This window comes from Myotis myotis, unplaced genomic scaffold (assembly GCF_014108235.1).
Source record: "Myotis myotis isolate mMyoMyo1 unplaced genomic scaffold, mMyoMyo1.p scaffold_m19_p_8, whole genome shotgun sequence".
In the NCBI taxonomy this organism is placed as follows: domain Eukaryota; kingdom Metazoa; phylum Chordata; class Mammalia; order Chiroptera; family Vespertilionidae; genus Myotis; species Myotis myotis.
Genome location: NW_023416390.1, coordinates 25,271,325 through 25,294,019, shown reverse-complemented (window position 1 = coordinate 25,294,019; position 22,695 = coordinate 25,271,325). Strand labels below are relative to the sequence as shown.

Sequence of the window (22,695 nt, the reverse complement as noted above, 5' to 3'; positions counted from 1 at the left end):
GCTGTTAGTCTGTTCTCTGTATCTATGAGTGTGTTGCTGTTTTGTTTGCTCGCTTATTTTTGTCATTAGATTCCACACATAAGTGAAACCATATGGTACTTGTCTTTCTATGACTGGCTTATTTCACTTAGCATAATGCTCTCCAGGTCCATCCATGCTGTCCCCCAAAATAAGACTTCCTTCTTTTTTTACAGCCGAGTAGTATTCCATTGTGCAAATGTACCATTTATTTCGTTTTTGGAATATTGTAGGTTATAGCAAAGGAAAAGGTCTCTCCAGTAAATGGCAGTGGCTGTGGGGGCACCACATGGAGAAAGACCCTATGGTTAATTATTTGTATCTGACGTGCAACAGACAGGGTGCACCTGCATCTGTTGTGGCATGAATTTGCCACACCAGCTCTCAATTACTCTATTCAAACTCACATACGGCTATACTTGAATCAGCAACTATATACTGTAAATATCTTTCTGAGCTTTTTTGAAATTTTTAAAGTTTCCCTTTAATTTTTTTTATGAAACTCTAATTTGTTAGTTTATTTTGTTCATTATATTACACATGTGAGTAAAATTATATGGTACTTCTCTTTCCCTGACTGGCTTATTTCACTTAGCATAATGCTCTCCAGGTCCACCCATGCTATCCCAAATGGAAATTAACAAACAAAATAGAAACAGACCCATAGATAGAGAACAGACTGACAACTGTCAAAGGGGAGGAGACAGGGGTGAGAAGGGGTGTGGATCGGGTGAAAAAGGTGAAGGGATTACGGGGGGGGGGGTACCCCTCATAGACACAGACAATAGTATGGTGATTACCAGAGGGAAAGGGAATGGGGGGAGGTAGAAGGAAGTAAAGGGGGGATAAATGGTGATGGAAGGAGACTTGACTTGGGTGGTAAACACTTAATACAATATACAGAAGATGTATTATAGAATTGTACACCTGAAACATATAATTTTATTAACTAATGTCACCCTAATAAATTCAATAAAAAAGAAAAAAAACACCTCTAACCCAATGTCTGCCCAACTCTGAAAAGAAGGGATATTTTTCCTCTACAGTAGTTTGGGGGTTTTAGTGCACCCCCTAGAGGCCACAGGCAGTGGCAGCCTAGACTGGACAGAAAGCCCAGGGCCATACAGGAGAAGGTCCATAAACAGAACCTAAAAATCCAGTCATTGATCCTGGTTCCTCAGTGCTTAGTGACTCCGACCCAGTAATATGACAACGGAGACTTGATAGATTAATAGGAAGTAATGAAAACCTGGAAGACCATGGAAAATTCTATCTCTGAATATGCCACTTATTGATCCTGAAATTGGAATTTTTCAAAAAAGAGTCTATCCACTTCCCTTTATATCCAAGAAATGCAAAGACAATAATAACCTATACAATGATCATAAACAGAAAGCACTTTCTCAGTTACTATAGCTTATGGTTAGTTAATAATTTGGTCAAATTGGAAACCCAAACAAAATGAGCCTCTGAAGTTGAAGTGAGAGCTACTGACACAAGTGAGAGCTATTGTACACAGTTATATCGTATCTCGATAGCATTTCAGCTTAATTTATTCTCAGAATTGGTAGAATTACAGCTTCACTAATCAAAGAATCTTCCACTAGTTCAGAGAAGCAAAGTAGAATGAACTCTTATTTCTGACCCATTATATTTAACCTGGGAAGGAAAAGATAGCAGATTATGTTTAGTTTAATACTGCTATTACTTCAAGACACATCAGAGGACATTTTTCATCTCTAATATTCATAAAAGTATATCAGGCACCTTTCCAACCCTGCCATTTATCACTTATTTGATTCTCTCTACCACATCTGGGTACATACATTGACTCATCAATTTACTCTTTCATTAAATTCACATCTATTGAACATCCCTATATTCCAGGCAGTATGCTAGATCTGTGGGTGGACAGACAAAAGGATAGTCTGTGTTGTGCTGGCATTTACAGTGCAGTGGGGGAGGCAAGAAATATCCAAAAAGGGCCAGATTGGGATAAAGACTCTAAAACTGGGTTGGGGGTGGGGGTGGGACCCATTCTGTGTGGTCCTGTCTCCCTAGAACATTGCAGGAACAGCAATCTGCCTTTACTTACCACTGCTCATCAGGTATTCTCGGAAGAGAGGGCACCGGAACCAAATCGGAAGCACATGGAGATACGCAGTAAAGTCGGGGAACAGCTTCTTGAAGTCTGAATAATTGGTACAAAAATTTCCAAAGGCTCCAGCCACGAGCACTCCATGGGGGTGAAACCCAAATATGTAGTTGTGACTTGGATCCAAATCACTAGTTTTGATGAGCTACAACACATTTACATTGAGATTAAAAAAAAAAAAGTTCCCTGATTAGTCCAGGAAGAAACTAAATGACTAACAATTACGTCAAGAGGATATGAGCCCTGGCTGGTTGCTTGTGGTTAGAGCATCCACCTGTGGACTGAGGGTCCGGGTTTGATTCCCAATCAAGGGCAGGTACCTGGGTTGTGGTTTGATCCCTGACTCCAGTCTGGGCCCATGCAACCAATCGATGTGTCTATCTCACATCGATGTTTCTTTCTCTTTCTCACCCTCCACCCTCCCCTCCACTCTCCCTAAAAAAAATTAATAGAATAAAATATCCTTGGTTGAGGATTTAAAAAAAAAAAAGAAATGAAAAAAAATAAAAAATGTAAAAAGGAAATGGAGAATGACTTGTTTTCATTCCCTGGGTTAAAACTGCTCCCCATATTTTTAACTATTTCCTGAGCCCACAGCCCCTCAGACAGCCTAAGTTTTAACTTAGGTTACAGTCTGCTTAGTAATTTGGGCTGATTTGTAGGCTTTCTCCCTCTAAAAGAGGAAAAGCTTAAGCTTGGTTCTCTCTCACCACTGATGTTTCTCTCTCTCTCCCTCTCCCTTCCGCTCTGAAATCAATAAAAATATATTTTTTAAAAAAAGGAATATAAGTAATAAAAAATTTTCATTCTTCTTCAAGCTCAAAATCATCTCTTATATAAAAGGCCCATGGCCGTCACACCATGTAATAGCTCTACCTGGTTTGGCTTAGTGGATAGAGCATCAGCCTGTGGACTGAAGGGCCCTGGGTTCAATTCTGATCAAAGGCACATGCCAGGGTTGTGGGCTCGATCCCCAGAGGGGGGCGTGCAGGAGGCAGCCAATCAATGGTTCTCTCTCACCACTGATGTTTCTCTCTCTCTCCCTCTCCCTTCCTCTCTGAAATCAATAAAAATATATTTTTTTAAAAAAGGAATATAAGTAATAAAAAATTTTCATTCTTCTTCAAGCTCAAAATCATCTCTTATATAAAAGGCCCATGGCCATCACACCATAACGCCATCATGACCAAACGAGCAGCAGCTCTCACCGCGGTGGGGTGGGGCAGCGAGCTAGGAGCAGCGATGGGCAGGGCAGCCAGCTGAGGCAAGCGGAAGCGAGCTACTCGCACACGATTTCGTGCGCACTGGGCCTCTAGTACTATATAAAACAAGTCTACTCACATGAATTGGAAAGTAGTCCTTAAAGTACTTCCAAACGGCCCAGCTTCTGACCCAGTTGGATCTCCTGCCTCCTTGCTCTGGAGTACGCCAGTCAAAGTAAAGCCATGTCAAGTAAGGGATGTACAGGAACCAGTAGTTGTATAAGATCAGTAGCAAGAGGATTCCAATGCACACCTCCGCTGTAAGAAAGGGAAGCCCTCAGGAATCAGGATCCGTTATCATCTGCTCACTCTTGGCCAATCACTGGCCCATGGTGAGAGATATAATACATACAAAGGGTATTAAACTGGACCTCAGTTCAAGTGGGTAATAAAACAAGATGGCGATGACATTGTATTATTTGACATTTATTGGATGTTTACTATACACCAAGTATTCCATTGTGTATTTGGCCAAAATATTTTCATTTAATCCTCATATATCCATGGTATCAATGAAGCAGCCATAGTATTCTTTTTTTTTTTTTTTTTGGCCATAGTATTCTTAATGTTCTTTCCATAGAAGAGACGCTGGGGCTTAGAGAGGTTCAGTGAATTGCAAAAGCCACATAGAATATAAGTGGTTGATCTGCCTAAATTCAAAGTTTGCACTGACATGAGATAAGGGATTGGGGGGAGAGAAGAAAAGGAGGAAGGACCGTCACTGACAGGAGGGACGCAGAGGGATACAACAGGTGTTCACCTGGACCGAGCAGCCATTACTCATGTGCCCACACAGGGGCACGTTCTAGTGACAAACTTCATTTTCAGGAACTCTATTGCCAGAGATAGAAATAGCATAGGAGGGACTCTTTCTATCTTAGCTCCTCTATCTCTACTTGAAACATTTCACAATGACAGAGCAAAATCCAAATTGTTCATGCACCTAATGATGCAAACACTGACCAATCTGGGCTTGGGTAGCAGTAACAAGAATGTACGCCTTAAAGGAATATATTAGGCTAAGCTAGCGATTTCCTTCTTATGTCTATGCTACATGTTACACTGGAAAATGTTTATAAAAAGAGAAATATATCAACGAGAGGGGCGGGAGCATAAAGACATAAGGTTTGGTGCGTAGTGAGTGCTCAATAAATGCCAGCTGTTACTATTACTTTAAGGAGTGCCATTGCCTCCTTCTTGCTATTATGTGCTGCAGTTGCTACTCCAGTGCTGACTTCAGTGCCCCAAACTCCTTTCCACTCTCTATCAGCTTTGTTAAAAGGAACTTTGTCCCTTCACTTCCATTCAGGGCACATGCCTGGGTCGTGTGCTCAATCCCCAGTAGGGGTGGTGCAGGAGGCAGCCAATCCATGATGTTTCTCTCCCACTTTTTGATTTACTTCCATAGGGATAGTAAGTCAAATACTGGAGCACTAAGCAGGACATCTTTGTCGCCTGACACTTTAATACCTTACTATCTAAAGGCGTTGTTCTCATTTAAACTCCCACTCCACACATTGCATGCATTTTTTTGTATTTCATACCGTATCAAAAAAGACTTTTAAATCCCTTGATCCTAAATTGGATCGAAAGCAGAAAACCCTACAAAAACTAGGTGAAGGGATCACCTCTATTTTCTATTTTTATCTCATCAAGCAATCCAAGGTAATATGAGTCTTCTAAATTGGAGGTCAAAGAGACAAGGAAGATACAAAGTGTATTCCAATATATTACACAGCTCTCAAGGCTGATGTTGATACCTGCTAGAATTATCTAGATTCACAAACCAAGCTACATTGAAGGCCAGCATTTCAGCTGCCTTGACTTAGGTACATCCTGGATGAAAAACACAGGTCAGCCTCTATCTCTTACACTCCCATAGACTTGACTTTCTCCCCACTGTTGAGGAACCTGCCACCCGCTACTTTTTACTGAGGTAAAATTCATATAACATCATTCCAAAATCAAACCCTGTATCCATTAAGCAGTCACTCCTTATTTTCCTCTCCCCTGACCCCGAAGACTAACAACCTGCATTCTGTACCTATGGATTTACCGCTTCCAGACATTTTATATAAACTGTATGATCCAATACGTAACCTTTTGAAGACATCAAGTTTTTTTACTTTAGAGCAAGCATGTGAAACTCACAGCCGGCAGGAGACATGCAGCCACGAGTTTGACATTCTTGCTTAGAGGAAGAGAGGGAGGGAGGGAGGGAGGGAGGGAGGGAGGGAAAGAGAGAGAGAGAAAGAGAGGGAGATTGATGGGCCTTCTGCACACACCCCAGCTGGGGATGGAACCCACAACCTGATTATGCATCCTGACTGGGAATTGAATCCTCCACCTTTCGGTGCACAGGTTGACACTCCAAATAACTGCGCCACTCCAGCCAAGGCTAGACATCAAGTTTCTGAGGTTCATCCATGTTGTAGCATGTCCCAGTACTTTATTCCTTTTTAAGGCTGAAGAATATTCCCCTGCGGGAATCCCCCACCCTGAAGGGACTGTGGGCAGCCTGAAAACGGCCCTCAGCCCCTCACCCAGGCTGGCCACACCCCCATGGGGTGAGGGTCCCCGCTGAGGGGCTTAGCCAGCCTGCAAACAGCCATCACCCCCTCACCCAGGCTGGCCAGGCACCCCAGCGGGATCCCCACACTGATCCGGGACACCCTTCAGGGCAAACCAGCTGGCCCCCACCCATGCACCAAGCCTCTATCCTATATATTAAAAGGGTAATATGCAAATTGACCCTAACAGCAGAATGACTGGGAATGACTAGTCACTATGACACACACTGACCACCAGGGGGCAGATGCTCAATGCAGGAGCTGCCCCCTGGTGGTCAGTGCGCTCCCACGGGGGATCTCTGCTCAGCCACAAGGCTGATGGCTGCCAGTACAGCAGTGGTGGCAGGAGCCTCTCCCCCCTCCTCAGCAGCGCTAAGGATGTCTGACTGCAGCTTAGGCCTGTTCCCCTCTGGCAAGTGGACATCCCCTGAGGGCTCCCAGGCTGCCAGATGGATATCTGACTGCCAGCTTAGACCCAGGGAGCGGGCCTAAGCCAGCAGGCGGACATCCCCCAAGGGGTTCCAGACTGCGAGAGGGCATAGGCTGGGCTGAGGGACACCCCCCCTCCCCCAGTGCACAAATTTTTGTGCACCGGGTCTCTAGTATTAAATAAGATCACTGATATATTTTTTAAAATATATTTTTATTGATTTTAGAGGAAAAGGAGAGAGAACTAGAAGCATCAATGATGAGAATTATTGATCAGCTGCTTCTTGCACACCCAACACAGGGGATCAAGCCTGCAACCCGTGCATGTGCCCTGACTGGGAATTGAACCATGACTTCCTGGTTCATATAAGTTGACGCTCAACCACTGAGCCACGCCAGCCGGGCAGATAAATTTCTTGAAGATGATAATGGGATTGTAATTCCGTACAAAATCCTTCTTTTCAAGAGACATACTCTATGGTATTTCATAGGGATAAAGGACAATGATTTCTATAACTTAATTTCTTATTTTCAGATGGTTCAACAGCAGCAGTCACAACAAAGTGTGTGTGTGTGTGTGTGTACAGACAGAGAAAAAGCAAATGTGGCAAAACACTAAGAGCTGGTGAATCTAAGTACAAACAATCTTTACTGAACTATCTTTTTTAGTACTTCTGTAGGTTTGAAAATTTCTAAAATTAAAAGATGGGGGAAATTATGAATCACACCTATAAGCAATAGTAATGCATCGTAGATTAGGCAGTGCTGCCTGGCTGGGAACGAGTTAGAATCTACCATGTAGACCTCCATTTGCAGGAAAGTCTGGACTTCTAATCTCATACAAGTAGACATAGTGACTGATCCAGTGACCCACTTTCAGCTTCATAGTGGCTTTTAGCTATCCCTAGCTTTATAGAAAAGAAGTATTCTAGCAAAATCACATCCCGACTGAGGAATGAAGTTTCTCTCTCTCTCCTCCCTTCCTCTCTCTCTAAAATCAACAACAAAATAAAAACATTTATTTTAAAAAAAGCAATCCTGCTGAAACCGGTTTGGCTCAGTGGATAGAGCATCGGCCTGTGGACTGAAGGGTCCTGGGTTCGATTCCGGTCAAGGACATGTACCTGGGTTGTGGGCACATTCCCGATGGGAGATGTGCAGGAGGCAGCTGATCGATGTTTCTAACTCTCTATCTCTCTCCCTTCCTCTCTGTAAAAAATCAATAAAATATAAAAAAAATAAAAATAAAAATAAATAAATAAATAAATAAAGCAATCCCCTGCCCTGACCGGTTTGGCTCAGCGGAGAGAGCGTTGGACTGCAGACTGAAAGGTCCCAGGTTCGATTCCGGTCGAGGGCATGTACCTTGGTTGCGGGCACATCCCCAGTAGGGAGTGTGCAGGAGGCAGCTGATCGATGTTTCTCTCTCGTCAATGTTTCTAACTCTTTATCCCTCTCCCTTCCTCTCTGTAAAAAAATCAATAAAATATATATATATATATATATATATTTTTTTTTTAAAAAAAAAAGCAATCCCAATGAAAATCTCAGCAGGCTTTTTTGTGGAAATTGACAGGCTGACTCTAAAATGCATATGGATCCCTGGTCAGTGTGCTCAGTGGTTAGAACATCAGCCCTTGCACAGAAGGGTCTCAGGTTCAATTCCCATACTTGGGCACATATCTGGGCTGCAGGTTCAATCCCAGCTCCAGTTGGGGGACATGCAGGAGGCAACCAATCGATGTGTCTCTCTCACATCAATGTTTCTCTCTCTCCCTCCCTTCCCCTACCTACCTCTAAAAACCAATGGAAAAAAATATCTTTAGGTGAGGATTAACAAAGAAATTAAAAAATAAAATGCATATGGAAATGCAAAGGAACTACAATAGTCAAAACAACCCTGGAAAAGAAAAAGTCTGAGGGCTAATACTATTTGACTATTTGATTTCATGAATTATTATAAAGCCACAATAATCGAAACAGTATGGTCCTGGCATCAAGACAGACAAACAGATCACTGGAACAGAATTGAGTCCAGAAATAAACCACACATATATGGACAACTGACTTTTGACAAGGGCAGAATGGCAATGCAATAGAGAAAGAAAAAAAAAAGCTTCTTTTTTTTTTTTTTAAACAAATGGAGCTGGAAAAATTGGATTATATATATGCCAAGAAATGAATTGAAACCTTACACGATAGGCAAAAATTAACCCAAAATGTATCATTAACCTCTATGTAAAACCTAAAACTACAAAACTTGTAGAAGAAAGCATAAAAAACTGTTACCTTGGAGTAAGCAAAAATTTCTTAGCTATACTACCTAGACCCATATTTTTAACATCCAGATTTTAAAATATGGATAAATTGGACTTCATGCAAATTAAAATTTTGTATTTCAAAATATACCCTGTAGAGAATAAAAAGATAATCCACAGGTTGGAAGAAAAACCGATATAACAACACACAGAACTCTCAAAATTCATTAATAGGAAAATATGCAACTCAATTAAAGATAGATAAAAGATTTAAAAAGGTACTTCAACAAAGAAGACATACAAATGGCAAATAAGCACATGAAAACATGCTCATCATTAATCATTAGAGAAATGCAAACTAAAGTTACAATAAGACAACACTACACACTTATTAAAATTGCAAAAAATTATAAAGATTGACTATATCAACTGATGGCAAAGATGGAGTGACTGGAACTCTCACAGACTGCTGGTGGAAATGCACAAAAATACAACCACTTGAGAAGAAAGTTTTGCAATTTCTTTATAAAGAATTTTTTAAAATATGCTTTATTGCCAAAACCGGTTTGGCTCAGTGGATAGTCAGCTTGCGGACTGAAAGGTCCCAGGTTCGATTCCGGTCAAGGGCATGTTCCTGGGTTGCGGGCACATCCCCAGTGGGAGATGTGCAGGAGGCAGCTGATTGATGTTTCTCTCTCATCGATGTTTCTAACTCTCTATCTCTCTCCCTTCCTCTCTGTAAAAAAATCAATAAAATATATTTTAAAACAATATGCTTTATTGATTTTAGAGAAAGAGGAAGGGAGGGGAGAGAGAGAAATATCCATCAACTGCCTCCTGCACACCCACTACTGGGCATCAAGCTCGCAACCTGGACAAGTAACCTCTTGATGCATGGGATGATGCTCAGACAACTGAGTCACACCCGCCAGGGCTTGGCAAGTTTCTTTAAAAGTTAAACCTTTCAGGAGGCTGGGTGAAAAAAGGTGACAGGATTAGCAAAAAACAAACAAAAAAACATAGGCACAGACAACAGTATGGTGATTACCAGAAAGAGGGGTGGGGGAGGTAGAAAAGGGTAAAGGGGGAATAAATGGTGATGGAAAGCGACTTGACTTGGGGTGATGAACACACAATACAATATACAGGTGATGTGTTATAGAACTGTACATCTGAAACCTATAGAATTTTATTAACAAACGTCACCCCAATAAATTCCATTAAAAAAAAAAGTTAACTCTGAACCTAACATACCATGATCAGCCATTCCATATTTAGGTTTAGTGAAGTGTAAAGAAAGCCTGTGTTTATACAACGATTTGTATTATTCACAATGGCTATCACCCAAATATTCATCAACAGATGAATAGACAAATTGCAATACACTCAATCACTAGAATACCACTTCAAAACAAAAAGGCAATGAACTACTTATACACACAACAATAAAAATGATCTCACAATAATTACATTGGGTGAAAGAAGCCAATCAAAAAAGAATACATATGATCTGACTCCATTTTTAGATAAAACACTGGAAAATGCAAACTAATCTGTATGACAGAAAGCATATCAGTGGATGCTTGGAGAGATTACAAAAAGGATATGAGAAACCTTTAGAGATGATGGCTATATTCACTATCTTAACTGTGGTGATAGCTTCTTATATCACAACTTGTCAAATTGTACACTTTAAATATGTGCAGTTTACTGTACCTTTGTATCTCAGTAAGGGTGCTTAAATAAATACATAAATAAATAGACCAATTCAATAAAACATCATGGTCCCACCCATGTAGTCTTAGGCAAGATATTTAACCTATTGAGCTTCAGTTTTCCTCATCTAAAATAATAAACCTAATAATCTGTGACATGTGGGGGCCATAGGTAAAAGATGGTCAATAAATGTTGGCTCTCTTTCAGTTTGCTACTTTTCAGTCAGCAGGTTGGTAGCCCGCAAGTTAGTTAGTAATATTTTTATTTTTGGAATATTAAGATTGGATCACAGGTGATCCAGCAATCCCATTTCTGGGTATTTATCTGAAGGAAATGAAATCACTATCTTGAAAAGATATCTGTAACCCAATAGCCAAACATGGAAACAACCCAAATGTCCATTGACGGATGAACAGATAAAGAAAATGTGATACACACACACACACACACACACACACACACACTGGACTATTATTCAGCCATAAAAAAGGAAAGCCTGCCATTTGTGACAACATAAGTAGACCCTGAGGGTATTAGGCTAGTGGAATAAGCCCCATAGAGAAAGACAAATAGTGTATGATCTCTTTGATATGTGAAATCTAAAAAAAAAATCTTACTCAGAGATACAGAGAATGGATTGGTGCTTGCCAGAGGCAGGGATGGGTGGGATTGGCAGTAGGGATGAAGGAATCAAAAGGTACATACTACTAGTTATGAGATAAATAACTCCTGGAGATGTAACGTACAGCAAGATGACTATAGTTAACAATACTATAGTATTACATAGTTGAAAGTTGCTAAAAGTAAATCTTAAAAGTTCTCATCACAAGGAAAAAATTGTAACTATGTGTGGTGACTGATGTTAACTAAATTTATTGTGGTAATCATTTTTCAATATATACACATATTCAATCATTATATTGCATACCTAAAACTAATACAATATCATAAGATTGGATGACCCATACTTAACATTGATCTCAAGGAAACAATGTTTGGTTTCATGACTAAATGAAACATTTTACTATTTGTTAAGAAAACCCAATGGCGAATAACTTAGACTCACTTCCTGATAGTGGAAGAAAAGTGCATTCCAAGATTTTGATTTAGAGATCTTAATATATATAATTAATAAGATCCCTCTTTTCACCATTAGAAGTAGCTATTACATCAACTTCTTACTTTAAAACTGATAACTGCCCTGGTGGTATAGCTCAGTTGGTTGAACATCGTCCAAGCACCAAAAGGTCACCAGTTCAATTCTCAGTCAGGACACATGCCCAGATTGTGGGTTTGACCTCCCAGCTAGGGTCCATGTGGGAGGCAACGAATTGATGTTTCTCTCTTACATCAATGTTTTTTCTCACTCTCCCTTCCTCTCTCTCTAAAAATCAATAAAAACATAGTTTTAACAATTTGATAGTTAAGTAGAAAGAAATAAGCCAGCTTTTATCCTACTTTTCCTAGAAGAATTAAATTGTAGGGTAGTCAACTGACTCTAAAAGATGGAGGGAAAGTCTTGTATACATTCTAGTTAATATGTGAAGAATGAAAGAAAGAATAAGTAAGCTACCATTTTTTGCAGTCCAAATAAATAGGCAAGAATCATTAAATAGGGACTTAAATCAGTAGGTAAAGGGGGAACTTTTGTTTGCAACAAGCCAATTACCATCTCTCAGATCACATCTTACCTGATCACTCTTGACACTGATAATAGAACTAGGCTTTATGTGCATCCTAATATAATGCAACGCGAAGCACAAAGCATAACCTAGGAAGAGGTCATGTCAAAAAGGTTTCACCTAGCCCTAGCCGGTTTGGCTCACTGGCCTGCAGACTAAAGGGTCCAGGGTTCAATTCCGGTCAAGGGCACATGCCCAGGTTGCAGGCTCGATCTCCAGTAGCGGGTATGCAGGAAGCAGCCAATCGAACTCACATCTATGTTTCGCTCTCTCTCCTTCCCTCCCCTTCCGCTCTCTCTAAAAACCAATTTAAAAATCTTAAAAAAAAAAGGAACCTGTGAGCTTAATAGCTTCCCTTCTGGGTGACAAAGTGGAGGCAGTCATTCAACGCATATTCATTTCTTACCTCCCATGGGTGAGGCATGTACTAGGGGCTCCCTCACTGAGCTTGTGGACAAGGATGGCAAGACAGGCCTTTCTAAAGTAACCACAGACATTCATAAATACAAGCAATGACAAGCGTCATGAAAGAAAAGGACAGTGCACTATCAGAGATGTGATGATTGATCAGCAAGCAAGTCAAGCTCCAAGTTCAAGCCACTACAGTGGAAGCACAGGGGTTAAAGCAAGGACTTGGGGTAGAATACTTGGGTTTGCATCCAGCTCCTCCTACCTCTGACTAACTATGTGACCCTGAACAACTGATTTCACCTTTTAGTTCCCTCATCTGTACAAGTGCTATAAAACAAGTGTGGGGCCTGGCCAGTGTGGCTCAGTGTTTGAGCATTGACCTATGAACCAGGAGGTCACAGTTTGATTCCCAGTCAGGGAATATGCCTGAGTTGTGGGATGGATCCCCAGTGTGGGGCATACAGGAGACAGCCGATCAATGATTCTCTGTCATCACTGATGTTTCTCTCTCTCTCCCAATCTCTCCCTCTCTGAAATTAATAAATAAAAATACCCTATATAATAAAGAGGGGATATGCAAATTGACCGTCACTCTGCCACAAAGATGGCAGCACCCACAGCGGAGTGGGGTTTCAGTAACACAAGATGGCTGCACCCACAGCAGAGGCCGAATTCCCATAACGAGCCTTAATGAGCAATCAGCAGGGACCTCAGGCTGTGCCCCCCGCCTGGCAGGGCTTGACGGGGGACCTCAAGGTGCGTGCCCTGCCCCAGTGCTGGGCTGGGAGACCTCAGATTGCTCCCCCGCCCTGGTGCCAGGCTGGAGGGCCTCAGGCTGTGCCCCCCGCCCAGAGGGGCTTGACAGGGGACCTGAGGCTGTGCCCCTCACCTGGCGGGGCTTGACAGGGAACCTCAGGCCATGCTCCCTGCCCGGCGGGGCTTGACAGGGGATCTCAGGCCACGCCCCCCACTCGGTGGGGTTTGACGGGGGACCTCAAGGCGTGCCCCCTGCCCTGGCTCGGGCTGGGGAACCTCAGGCCGCGCCCCTGTCCCGGCACTGGGACAGGGGACCTGAGGCTGCGGCCCCCGCCCAGTGGGGCTTGACAAGTTTGGGACTGGCTGGGTCTGGATTTAGCCCAATGGCGGGGGGGGGGGGGGGGGGGGGGGCAGCCGGGTCTGGGTCTCATGCGATTTTGAGGCACAAGTGGGTGGGCGGGGACTTGACTCTGGGTCCCATGGTGCACCCCAGACTCTGACAGGAGAAAGATTTTCATATACATTTTACTAATTTTCTTTCATCTCTGACACTTCTATTATAGAGAAAGGGCAAAAAGCAATATTAAAATATTTCCTCTAATTAATCCCATTTTACTGTGCACAAATTTCATGCACCAGGCCAATAGTATTAAAATAAAAAACAAGTGCAGATATGAACAGTCCTTACATCATAGGGTTGCTGTGAAGATGACATGGTCAATACTATATGGTGCCAGAATAGGGCCTGACACACACTAAGCCCCCCAAGTGTGTCTGTTATTATCTCCATGGTCCTTTGGCCCAGAGCAAAAGGGAATGTAATGGTATCAACCCTCTCCATTTGGCCTGTGAGGACTTAATGAGTTAATGTTTTGAATATCTTTTTTTTTTTTTTTTCAGTAAACCCTAGCTGCACACTAAAGTCACTCAGAGAGTTTGTTAATATTTTATTTTTTAAAATTTTATATATATACACATATATGTACATACATATTGCATAATAGTTTTATAGTTGTGAGTACATGAGTTTATTTTTGCATTATTATTTATTTATTTATTTATTTATTTTTAATATATTTTATTGATTTTTTTTTACAGAGAGAAAGGGAGAGAGATAGAGAGTTAGAAACATCGATGAGAGAGAAACATCAATCAGCTGCCTCCTGCACACCCTCCACTGAGGATGTGAAAGCAACCAAGGTACATGCCCTTGACCGGAATCGAACCTGGGACCCTTGAGTCCGCAGGCCGACGCTCTGTCCACTGAGCCAAACCGGTTAGGGCGCATTATTATTTATTAATTATTGTGTTATTTATTTGTGTTATACCTGTAAGCCTACTTCTGCCCACTCCTGTATATGATGCATGGGCTCAGTTCTGAAACAAAAGCATTAGAAATTCTAGGGATAGAGCCTGGGTGTCCATATGTTTGAAGCTCCTCCGACTGGGAACCACTGATCTGGGTGATCACATTCTAATCTAAAGTGACTCAAAAGTGTAAACTTCTCTGGTGCAATGAGTTTACTAGTGCTGTTACTATTATTGCAGCCTCAACAGTGTGCAACCCATGATCTGATCTTACAGCGTATAAATGATGTCAACCTTGAGAGAGTTGAAGTTCCTACTAATTTCTTTCTCCTCTCATACCATCCCCCATTTCTCCAAAAGCAGAACAAATATGCAGACAAAAAGCGCCCGGGTAAGCCCCAACAGCCCCCCACCCCCGTCCCCTCAGCCCCACTCCTTGTCCTCTGTGACTGGCTCCAGTGCGTTTCCACGCGGGCTTAACTTGGGAACCGGTCAGAACACGCTCCTGGGTGGAATTATTGACAGACAGAGGCCACCCAACCCAACCCATTTGTGGAGCAGTCCTTTTTGCATCCGGAAGGTCTCAAACACGGAAAAGCCAGCACGACTATTTGTCATGAGGGTGGGGAGAGGAAGATATTAGGTGTGAAAGGCTTTTCCATTTATGAGAGGCTAAAGTGCAATGTTCTACAGCTCCACTGGGTCGTGGTTACACCTGAGTGTATACATTTGCCAACATTCGTTGGCCCGTACACTTATAACCTATGTCTTTTATTGTAGGTAAAGTACACCTCAGTTTAAAAAAAAAATAGCACAGGGAAAAATAAAGTTGGCAGTCATTCACTAAGAGGTTCACGTGGGGAGAGACAGCGAAGAGGAGTTCCAAGAAGCTCCAAACGCCCTCTTTGACCTGTTCGCTCTGGCTCACAGGGGAAGAAGGGCTGGAGGGTCTATGCCAGTCCTTAGACAAGGAGTGTCGTGGAGGGAGGAGACCGCGGTGTTCTGCCTGGATCTGGCCAGCCCGGAGCGTGCGGGGTTCTTACCGAGTAGCAGGAAGGACAGGACCCACTGAAACACCGCCGCCGTCTGCAGCCGCCGCTCCAGCGGGATATTGAGCGGCGCAAACTCCAGCTTCATGGCCCGGCCCCGGCGAGGACTGCGGCGCAGACTGCGGCCACCTGGAAGCTCGCTGCTCTGCAGCGCCTGCGGGAAGTGCGCGGTCTGAGCAGGGTCCCGCGCGGGATACCCGCGGGGCGGAGAGGAGGAGGCGGTGGCGGCGCCGGAGCCCGCGGGGGCTGGACTTTGTCTTGGGTGGGAGGGCGCGCAGGGGCCGAGGCTGGGGGCTGCCAATCAAGCGCGCCCGGGCCCCGGAGCAGCTGGCGCGCCCGGGGCGCATTGGCTGGCGCGCCCGGGCGCCGGCCACAGCGCTCCGCGTTGGGCACCCGGGACGCCGAGAAGGATCAGCTGGCTGCCCGCCACAGCCCGGCCGCGTGAGCTCCTGCAGCCTAGCAGAGGCCCTGGGGTCTCCACCGGGATCTGTTGATCGATCATCGAGCGCTCCGCTTCAGCATCCGCCTTTAAACCCACCCCTTCCTCTGAATCACCCACCAGCTGGAGGAAAACGCGGGACTTGGCTTCTTAGGGAGCAGGGTACTCATCTATTTATTGGTCTGTGCCCCCCACACCACCCCAAAACTGGAGAGGGGCGGGAACATGGCCTCCTCACTTTTGTGTCCTCAGTGTCCTGGAAATCTTTTACTCATTCACTCATTCAGCAGACACTTAGTGCTTACCGCATGCCAGGCACCATTCTGGACATGGGGGATACATCCAGTAAACCAGTCATTCATCGATTCTGCTCTCAGAGTACAAATTGGGGGGGGGGGGCGTGCAAAATAACCACACGTAGCTGCCAAGTGGAAGCCTGCTCTGAATGACTGGAAGAAGGTTCTAAGATAGATTGGAGAGTCAGGGAAGTCTCTGAAGAAGTGACCTTGACTTGAACTATAACTATGAATCTGGTCCAGGCAAAGGGAAGCACATGTCCTATGGCTGAAATCCGAAGAAGACCAATAGAGAACAGGAGGAGATTGGGGTGAAATGAGGCAAAAATGGGGTCCAAGGGTCAGATCCTTTACCCTAAGACTTGTCACTGAAAGGTTTCAATTATGATGTGTTAAACAGATGGATGGATTCCAAATAGTGCCCCATGCTTTTTCACCTACTATCGTTTTCTGTACAAATGGAAGCTGCCGTGCCTCCAAAACGGAAACCATCCCCACACTCCACGATATTTTGAACTTAATTTAAAAAATCAATTTGCAATGAATATTATAAAAATAAATATATTACTCATAATTCGGGTGTTCTTGATTATTTTCAGCTGAAAATTCTCACGAAAAATGATTTGAAAGTTGGTCAGGGCTGCCACTAAGGGAAAACTTTTTTTTTTTTTTTTTTTTTTTTTTATAGACGCGCGGCGTGTGGGGAAGGTCTGCCGCTTGCCTCTATAGACGCTTATAGCGGACAATGTTAATACTGTAGAGTTGAAAACCTCCAAGTGGCATGGGGCCGTCAAGGCATTTCTAGAAGGGACTGGGAACACAGCAAAGCACAGTCGTGTGTCTCTGAAGGAGGGAGATACATCTAAGAGATGCATCATTAGGGAATGTTGTCTTGTTTGAACATCATAAAGTGCTCTTATACAAACCTAAATGATAGGGCTACTACACATCTAGACTATATAATATAGCCTCTTGCTCTGAGACATCCCTATAATAAAAGACAGATTAACAGGAGAAAAACAAAAGATTAACAGCATGGATACCTTCTGTGGACAGAAAGAAAGGAGGGGTGTATGGTAAGTAACATCACAGGGTGATCTGATCGTAAGTTCCTAACTTAGGGGGTCTTGGTGGATAGTTATGACACAGGCATTTAATTTCCTCAGTGAAAGGTGTTAAGCCAGCCCTGTCCATTGTTCTTGTGCATCTAGGCTAACACGCCTTAAAAATACCAGAAGTAAGCCCTAGCTGGTTTGGCTCAGTGGACAGAGCGTCAGCCTTCGGATTGAAGGGTCCCTGGTTCGATTCTGGTTGGGTTGTGGCTCCTCCCAAGTAGGGGATGGATGTGTAGGAGGCAGCTGATCAATGATTCTCTCTCATCATTGATGTTTCTATCTCTATCTCTCTTCCTTCCTCTCTTGAAATCAATTAACATATATATATATATATGAAATACCAGAAGTAATACCTGTTGAAGGGGGGTGTTAACCCTGGAGAGAGCACATAATTTTATTAATTATTCTGTAATCTAATCACCACCTTGCTTTTTCTTATCTCCACATAATCTTCTTTACATTCCCTCCTTAATTTTAGTTGCATCAAATAAGTTGTGAAATTGTTATTTTGGGAACATTTGAGAGCATATGCCATCAGTTTGATTCAAACTCTTATATAAAAATTCTCTGCAGTTTTGGACATTTCTTATCTTGACACCTGCTTTGCATCAAGCATTACCCTTGGTGCTGATGACACGGAAGTGAATTAAGACATGATCTCTCAGTCTTTGAGCATTCACTTGCATTCATTCCTTGACTATTTGTGGAAAGGTTCTATATGTTGGCCTTGGTGGTGAGTAGAGATGGGCTACAATAGTGAATAACAAAGGTTTCTGTTTTCATGAAACAGAAAATAGCTATACAGCCAAATGTGTGATAGTGCCCTGACAGAAACATATAGGTTCCAGTGATTGAGAATGATTAGCACCTATATAAAGCAAATTGGAGGCAAGAAGAATGAAATTAGACTATTGTAGGGTAAGTATAGAGGGCGGGGACTTAGTCTACTGTGGTACAAAGGAGACTAGAGATGGATTTGGGAACTGCATGAGAGATATAAATGGTAGGCCTACTTGATAAATTGGATTCATAATCTGTTGGTAAATAATTAAAGCAAGATACCCAACTCCTACTCCTAATCACTTGGAGTTTACTGGACTAAATCATGCTTTTCTCACTTCCCCAGAGCCCTTAGCTGGTAGAAAAAAACTGTCATCGCCCATTACAGCCCATTGAAGCAAAGCATGGACCCAAGAGGGCTCAGGCAATGCAACAGCCCATCACCATTTTAATCAACAATTAACTCATTCACTGGTTTGTTGTTCAACACATATTTATTTGTGTACATGTTGCCCCAGGTTATTAGAGTTAAGTGACTATTGTAATTAAAAAGAGAGAGAGCTTTAATTTATCAAGCTACTCAAAATAGCTCATTTGCAGATGTTTCGTTTATAGGGAAACATGAGCCTTAAAATTATCTTTTCAAATTACACATTTCAAAGATAGGGAGCCAAGAGCAGAGAAGTCAGGTGATTTGCTCAAGTTAACCCAGCCAGTTTCTGACAGGAAGTACCGTGGACCTAGATCTCTTTACAGCTGTACTACAACAGATAAGGTGAAGCAACCTGGTGTGGGATAATGGTTTCAAACTTTGATTTAAGCAGGGGAATTTTTTAAAAATCTCCAAAGAACTCCAATTTATAAAAGAAATTCAAGTGAAATTTCTGTTGTTGAAAAGGAATGGGGATCCTGGCTCCCACCTTCTCAGTATCCTCCTCCTTACAAGGTGACTGTATTTTTAGCAACATTAAATTGACATCAAACAGGCATAGAAAAACTCAGGTTGGAAATCACAGCTTATTTGCCTGCCTCCCTCCCTCCCTCTCTCCCTCCCTCCTTTCCTTTTCTTTTATGTGTGTGTGTGGGGGGGGGGGCAGCCTGATATTTGGAAAAATAATTGAATGGGGTTGCGGCTGAAAAACTGTGATATATCAGCATTACTGAGTTCTTAGTACCTCACAGGCACTGTGCTGCTTGCTCTGCATGCCGTGTCTGATTTAAACCTCACAACTCTCCCGGGTAGGTACTATTATTCTTTTTACTAATAGGGAAAGTAAGAATAAAGGTCAACCTAGTGGTTCACCTACTAGGTAGAAGAACCAGTTTCTGTTGTTTAAAAATAGGTTTGTCTGTTTCCAGGGCCTGAGCAAGTAACTGCCATACCACACTGTCTCTCAATCGATGTGACAAGGAAGGAAGGAAATGTTGTTGAAACGGAGGAACAAGCCCAGGAACAGCAGGTAGAGGAATGCAGAGGACCAAACTTGTTGCTGTTTGGTTTGGGGTTAGTTACCCATTCAATCAACAAATATATACTAATCACATACTATGTGCTTGGCATTGGGTATATATGAGTAATAAACATACTTAAATTTTCAATAGAGTAGTTCAACCAAAATGTATCAAGCACCTCTGCTGTGGCCAGTCCTGGGGAGTGCATGGCGATGGGAAACCAATATTGTCTTGCTTGAGATTCCACTGACCGAGTGTGGTTCCTCTTTCTACTGCTCAACTCTGAGGAATAGAAGGTAACAGTTGAAATTGCCCCATAGATTACAAAAGCTAAGCTAGCTCTGGGATATAAGTAATTTAAAATTACGTCCTTGTTGTATTTTATCATAGCTAATTTCTACCAGCAAAAAGATGTTTTTCTATTACATGACATTTTACTGTAACTTACATTAAAACATTCCTGCTGTTGCCGAAACCGGTTTGGCTCAGTGGATGGAGCGTCGGCCTGCGGACTGAAGGGTCCCGGGTTCGATTCCGGTCAAGGGCATGTACCTGGGTTGCGGGCACATCCCCGGTGGGGGGTGTGCAGGAGGCGGCTGGTCGATGTTTCTCTCTCATCGATGCTTCTGACTCTCTATCTCTCTCCCTTCCTCTCTGTAAAAAATCAATAAAATATATTTAAAAAAAAAAAAACAAAAACATTCCTGCTGTTAAGTGAAAAAGGAAATAGTATTCTTTCTAGATTGAGAGTCCATAAAGTGGGCAGTTGAAGACAAAGGTCAGTGTTCTGATTTTCATAAGTGTTCTGGCAGTCATAATCATAAAGGTAAATATTCTTTCTCTCTCTCTCTCTCTCTCTCTCTCTCTCTCTCTCTCTCTCACACACACACACACACACACACACACACACATATGTGGAACCCAAATGTCATGGTTGCTCTAATTCATTGAGAGTGACCAGCTCTGGTAAAACTCAAATAGAAGGGCATCACTGTGGTAGTTTCAAAGGAATGTCTATCAAGAAGTTCTGTTTTCAAGGCTCTTTTTAAAAAAATATACAGTGGGGCCTTGACTTACGAGTGTCCCGACTAACGAGTTTTTTGAGATACCAGCTGTCTCTTGGCCAATTTTTTGCATTGAGTTGATAGAGTAATTTGAGTTAATGAGCTCCTTAACGAGCTTGGTCTCCGAACGAATTAAGCTCGTAAGTCAAGGCCCCACTGTATTTTTTATTGATTTCAGAAAGGAAGGGAGAGGAAGAGAGAGGTAGAAACATCAACATGAGAGAGAATCATTGATTGGCTGCCTCCTACATGTCTTATACTAGTGATCAAGCCCACAACCCAGGCATTTGCCCTGACAGAATCGAACTGTGACCTCATGATTCATAGGTTGACACTCAACCATTGAGCCATGCTGGCCGGGCTTCAGGGCTCTTTTGAACCAAATTCAAGAGATTTGCTCTGGCCCCTCTGTTTTCTTACTGTCTTCTTGATGAACTGTTTCATCAATCTGACAGGGCTCAAATCTGCTTGCTCTGGGCAAAGTTGCAGGAGTCTTACCTGAGATAATGAGGCTTTATAGCTACCATGATTATTGTTCAAGATTTCCTTTCCCCATATTTTCTTGTTGCTATAGGCACATTACAAAGTCTCAGACTCTATACACCATTCCTGCCTTTCTGTCTTTCACATTCTCCTTTGAAAGCTCCGTTGAAATATATGTTCAACTGTTGCTTTTCCTTTAGCTCATGTAAGTATATGTTTTCTCTATAGAATAGGTGCTCTTTAAGTTATAACACTATGAGCAACTACTCTTAGAAATTATTATGGTAATTACTAGTATTTATTAAATGTCCTTTCTCTTCGTATGACCTTCACCCCCACTTTTGTTTGCACTTGGCCTGAGAACCTAAGGTAAGGGAGGAATGAGGAAAAAAGACTGAGAAGGTTTACTGCGGCCAATCTGGTTGAGGGCAGGCTCTTAAAAGAGGCGTCAGCAACTCAGACAGCAGTGTCCTTGGAGGTGTGGTAAGCAGCCTCCATCACTTCCAGTTTCCAAGAAAGTCCAATCCAGGTTATGGGCTTGCACTCATGTTGGTATTATTTTAAATGTTTATGGCTACTTAGTATATGACCTATTGATTCCTCTGGTCTACTTTTTTTTTTTTTCTTTACACATGCCACTTTCTCAGTTCTGGCTGCTATCATTTCTCCCCTGGATTACTGCCACCTTCTAACTGGTCTCTGTGCCTGAGTTTTGCCTTCCACGGTACCACTTCTAATCCCACTTCCACAATGTACCCAATGTGATCTTTCCAAAACCATGTTGATTGTGTCATTTCTCTGCTTAAAATCTTTGATTTTCTTCCCATTGCTCTTAAAGTCCAAACTCTATAATTTAGCTTTAGACCCTGCTTACCTTTGAGCATCTACTGATCTTTTGAGTCTCAGCTGTAACCCTCCAACTCACACACTCTAAGGCTTAAGCTACCTGAACTTCATTCAGTAGGAGAAAAAGGTTCAGGAAAAGGAGGGAACACCTGGGTTTTAAGAACAACCAGGGAATTAAATACTTACAGGGCTCTTTACAGTATCTTTTTTCTTGGGGTCAGTATCATTTTATCTCACTGCAGATGTTTTCTTCATAGGGCAGGAAACATGGCCACTAATGGCTTCAGACTGACACCTTACAGCTTCTGTCATCAAATAAAATGAACCTCAAGTTCCCTGTGGCCCCAAGTGCAAAATCCAGCTTAGGTCAGGTGTATACCCTGGACCAATTCACTGACATGAGATATAGGGTCCCCTTGCTTTAATATGGTGACCAAAAGGGTTGCCCTGTGCTGAGAAAAAAAAAAAAAAAAAAAGCATGCTGGGCAGACGATCTCAATGTTCCTCAATCATAACCAGTTAGAAGAGAGAAATGATGGAGGAGGAATTAGGTCGACATCAGTATTTCTGGCTTGGATCGCCTAGTGGATGGTGGTGACATTGAAA

General features: G+C 42.6%; 1 protein-coding gene across 1 annotated transcript in view; it reads right to left on the bottom strand.

Annotated features, from left to right (window-relative positions):
* The window catches only part of MOGAT1 (monoacylglycerol O-acyltransferase 1), a 29,250-nt gene extending 13,019 nt beyond the window's left edge, over positions 1–16,231 (bottom strand). Inside the window, exons 1-3 of the mRNA XM_036320910.1 lie at positions 15,609–16,231; positions 3,515–3,693; positions 2,114–2,318 (exon numbers count right to left, since the gene is read on the bottom strand). Coding sequence (XP_036176803.1) covers positions 2,114–2,318; positions 3,515–3,693; positions 15,609–15,702 — 478 coding nt within the window. The 5' untranslated portion in view covers positions 15,703–16,231. The remainder of the gene's footprint in view (positions 1–2,113; positions 2,319–3,514; positions 3,694–15,608) is intronic.
* Positions 16,232–22,695: the final 6,464 nt, after the last annotated feature.